General features: G+C 31.9%; 1 protein-coding gene across 2 annotated transcripts in view; it reads left to right on the plus strand.

Moving 5' to 3' along the window:
• LOC106877642 (adenylate cyclase type 9) overlaps positions 1 to 4,505 on the plus strand; it is a 301,816-nt gene that overhangs the window by 208,178 nt on the left and 89,133 nt on the right. The window contains exon 4 of one of the 2 annotated variants that reach the window (XM_052973509.1): positions 3,330 to 3,521. The exons of the other annotated variant lie outside the window; for it this stretch is intronic. Coding sequence (XP_052829469.1) covers positions 3,330 to 3,506 — 177 coding nt within the window. The 3' untranslated portion in view covers positions 3,507 to 3,521. Of the gene's footprint in view, positions 1 to 3,329; positions 3,522 to 4,505 lie in introns of those variants that run through there. 2 annotated transcript variants of the gene reach the window in all.

Here is a 4,505-nt window from a genome sequence, read left to right on the forward strand (position 1 = left end):
CACCGCCTTTAGTCGAGCAAATTGACCCCAGGACTTATTCTTTGTAAGCCTAGCACTTATTCTATCGCTCTCTTTTGCCGAACCGCTAAGTTATGGGGACGTAAACACATCAGCATCGGCTGTCAAGCGACGTTGGGGGTACAAACACAGGCACACAAACACACACACAAATATACATATACATATATATACAATAGGCTTCTTTCAGTTTCCATCTACCAAATCCACTCACAAGGCTTTGGTCAGCCCAAGGCTATAGTGACGCTTGCCCAAGGTGCCACACAGTGGGGCTGAACCCAAAACCATGTGGTTGGTAAGCAAGCTACTTACCACACAGCCACTCCTGCACCTAGATAGATATATTACACTCACACTTAACATTTATTCATTTTGAAGCTAAAACTTCACAAATTATGTCTACTTGTTTCATATTTTCAATCCCCAGGTAAGAGATAAATTGAACAACACTGCCACTTTATATAATAAAACTGACTAAGAATATTATAAAAGATTCAAATACTTAAGCATCCCATTGGACAGAAAAAAAAACTGAACAGCTTTTTTGAAAAAGTAGGAGAGAAGAAAGATAAATTCACAAGCATGATTGAATGAAATGAATTATATGATGAAAAATATATATAAATCTAGATAGATATATGAGGAATACTGTGAATGTTATGGCGACATAAATCACAGATAGAAAGTATGAAACTGTAATATTCAGTAAAGCTAGATAAAAAATATTTTGATAGAACATGCCACATTTTACTTTATTATCATCATCATCATCATCATCATCATTATCCTCTTTTGAAGTAATTTAAGCTTATGAAAGGTAGATGAACGCAAAACAGATTATAGAGTAGCGTTTATTTATTAAAATTATAAGTGTTATAAATATGTAAAATTTTTACCTATATAGAATCAAATCTTATTAAAATTGGTGCAAACATGCAAAAATACATAGAACGGTATATCTCTAATTTATGGAGATGTTGCTCATAATTTGTCTGTATTTCTGAGCCATATAGAGAAGTGTAATCACTACTTTTCTTATGTATCTTTTATTTGTTACTCAAATTATGATCATATAAACATCTCTGATGACTGTCAGATGCACTGGCATATTTTATCCAGTGTTGGACTTCCTCATCAATGTCTACTTCCTATGATAAGTGATGAACTTGATGGTAGTAGTAGTAGTAGTAGTAGTAGTAGTAGTAGTAGTAGTAGTATATCCCACCATCTATCCATGTACCAGTATGACAAATTCCTACTTTATGAGTGTTTGTTCATGCATGACTTTATGTTCTCTGCCAGTGAAAATGTTAATTGCCCATAATGCCTCATAATTGAAGGTTCGTTAATCAAAGGATCATCTGCTTACTGATTCAGTTAAGAGTGACTTGAGGAAACATGTTGGGCAAATGTTAACATGTCTTGCTGTTTGTGCCAACAGTAGCAAGGTCCAAAGTCTGGAGGAATTTGAGGAAATGAGTCATTTACCAACTATGACAGTAAGATTTTCCTTCTACTAATCTTTTTAGACTCTTTACCATTGAGCCAAAATATCTGACAGGCATCTCCAAGATTTCTTCTGTCTCCAAGTTTCTTTGCAATCACCTTATGGCAAGGGATTAAAAGTTGTGACACCTCAGAGCTTCTAATGATGGAATGACACAGTTATTGGATGAAAAAAAACTTGTGGTTTATATCTTGGAAGATTTGGACTCTTGACAGGTCAAAATACCTTTGGTTAACAACACTGGGTAGTACTCATTTCTAAGTAAACGGTGAGCATCATTTTTGACATTGCAGCCCTTAGGAAAATAAGGACTAGCCGATGAATAACAGCTGAAAAAGCATGGTCTTGGATATACTTTTAGAAAGTCATCAGGTTATTGGAGCTTACATAGAGTAGACCTGTAAGCCTGCAACAACCGAGTGAACAGAATACATGAACTACCCACTTGCATTAATGAAAGAAGGATTTTGTGTGTGTGTGTGTGTGTGTGTGTGTGTGTGTGTGTGTGTGTGTGCATGCATGCGTGCGCACACACACACACCAATGTTGAGTCTTACTAATTTTGGCTGAAGATTGTTGTGGCATGAAATTCAAATCATGAGACAAACTCTTAGTTTCAGTTGTAATGAAAACTATATGTATAAATACATGTATACACTCACAGACTTAAATTGATGTATATGTGCATGAATGTGTGCTTGTTGTATATGTATGTATGTATTTTTATATACATCTAAGTGCACATATACATATGTATAAGATTGAATAATATATATTTCTTCATGGCTGAGTTACCAATTTTTTTTTCTACATTTTTATAGCTTTTTTGTTTGTGATAGGCTGCTCTGAATACTCATTCTCTTGAAGTGACATTTAGCCAGTCTTGAAATGCTCATGCCATTCCAAAACCTATGTTCAAACCAAAATGGTTTTATCAAAAGCTTGACAAAGCATTTCATGGATTTGAGTTGTAGTTTGGCTAAACTTTTCATGAAGACGTTGGTGTAGTTGTCTGAGACAAGAATTACAAAGCTGTCCTGATACAGAAATACAAAACATTGAATCACAATCATATGTGTTGATAATGTGAAGCATATTTATAAACCAAATCAGTAAGGTGGCTACCATTGACTGTTAGCTTCACATTTCCAATAACACTTCTATACACATACATATGCACACACAAGTTAATATAATAGGTTTGTTATTCTTCCATTAATGCACAGTTTCACCAGTTTTTTTTTTTAAATGTCATTTGCTTGTGTACATCATCTTCAAAAATGGTGAACTAATCAATAAGGGACATAACTTCTGTTTTTTTTTTATTATAAAGTGATAGATTGCACAGGTTACCTTTTCTGTGATTTCTGCTTACATGGTGAAAGGTTCACCCATTTTTTAAAAAAATGACCTCCAAATGTCATTTGAATAATCCACAGTGGTGAAACTGATGTAATGAAAGCACAACTAATCTATTACAACGTTATTAACTCAGAAAAATCCACCATGTTAAACAATTGGGTCCTCTCACTCCATTTTCTCTTTCTGTTATCACACACACTAATAAACATTAGTGTGTTGTTTATACAAGTAAACCTACATATATTTAAACAATAAAGCTACTATTAGGGAGTGAAGTTAGCTCATTAACTAAATATTTACAAAAAAAATGAAAAAAAAGAATAATTAAAAGTTTATCTCCAAACAGCTTAATTAGAAAAACGTTTACCACAGCTTGTTAGATGTTGCTGCCTCAGATAAATTGTTCAGATTTCTTCATTATTTTTGGTACTTTTCCTTTTAGAATAAAAACTTAAAAGAGGAACCTGACAAAAGTAATTCTGCTACAGCGGTAAGATTTATATGTTATTCTTGCTGTCAGCATTCCTTTTTATTTATTTATATTTTTTTTTGGCTTGACTTTGTTTTTGTTTATTTTTTTTTTTGTCTTTTAATTAGGTCTGGTTCTTATTGTTATTGATTTCCATATTGTTTTTTCTTTTATGCTTCATCATTAAGTTGTTTTTGTACCTTTCTTTCTGGCCATTAATTTTGCATATATATATATATATATATATATATTTATATATATATATATATGTATATATATATATATATATATATATATATAAATTTATTTGTGTGTGTATTATCTTTCGTGTGTGTGTGTGTGTGCGTGCATGTCCATCTATCTGACAGAACCAAATGGTTAAGAAACTTGATTCACCACCATAAGATCCTGGATTTCATATTATATGCAAGTAAGTGTTCTTTACATTAGCTTTCAATTGACTGAAACCTTTTTCAGTAAAATTGCATTGAGTAAAAATTCATTGGTGGGTTTGTACCAGTAATTTAAAAATTCAACTGTTACTCATCTTCCCGAAGATTACATGAATTGCACAAGTTTATGTGGGATGCTCAGCCACATGCATTTTAATGAAATGAGCAGGTAGTCCCATTGAAACTAAACTGAATAAGTATAGGAATTGACAAAATGTACAGAGTTGATGTGATGAGCTAAATGCTCTGAATGTTGCCCCAACATGAGACTTGTCCAATGAATGAAACAAGTATGGGTTTATGTATATGTTGGTATGCATGTGTGTTTGTGTATATATGTATGTGTGTGTGTATATATGCATGTGTGTATATGTATGTATGTGTATATATGTGTATGTATGTGTGTATGTATGTATGTATGCATGTGTATGTATATGTGTGTATATATGTATATGCATGTATATGTATTTGTATATATGAATGTCTATATGTATATGTGTATGTATATGTGTGTGTATATATGTGTGTTTATATATATATGTATGTGTGTGTATATATATGTATATATATATATGTATGTGTATATATATGCATGTATATATGTATGTATATATATATGTGTATATATATATGTGTATATATATGTGTGTATATATATATGTATATATATATATATGTGTGCATATATATGTGTATA

The sequence above is a fragment of the Octopus bimaculoides genome, chromosome 16 (genome assembly GCF_001194135.2).
Source record: "Octopus bimaculoides isolate UCB-OBI-ISO-001 chromosome 16, ASM119413v2, whole genome shotgun sequence".
NCBI classification, from domain to species: Eukaryota; Metazoa; Mollusca; class Cephalopoda; order Octopoda; family Octopodidae; genus Octopus; species Octopus bimaculoides.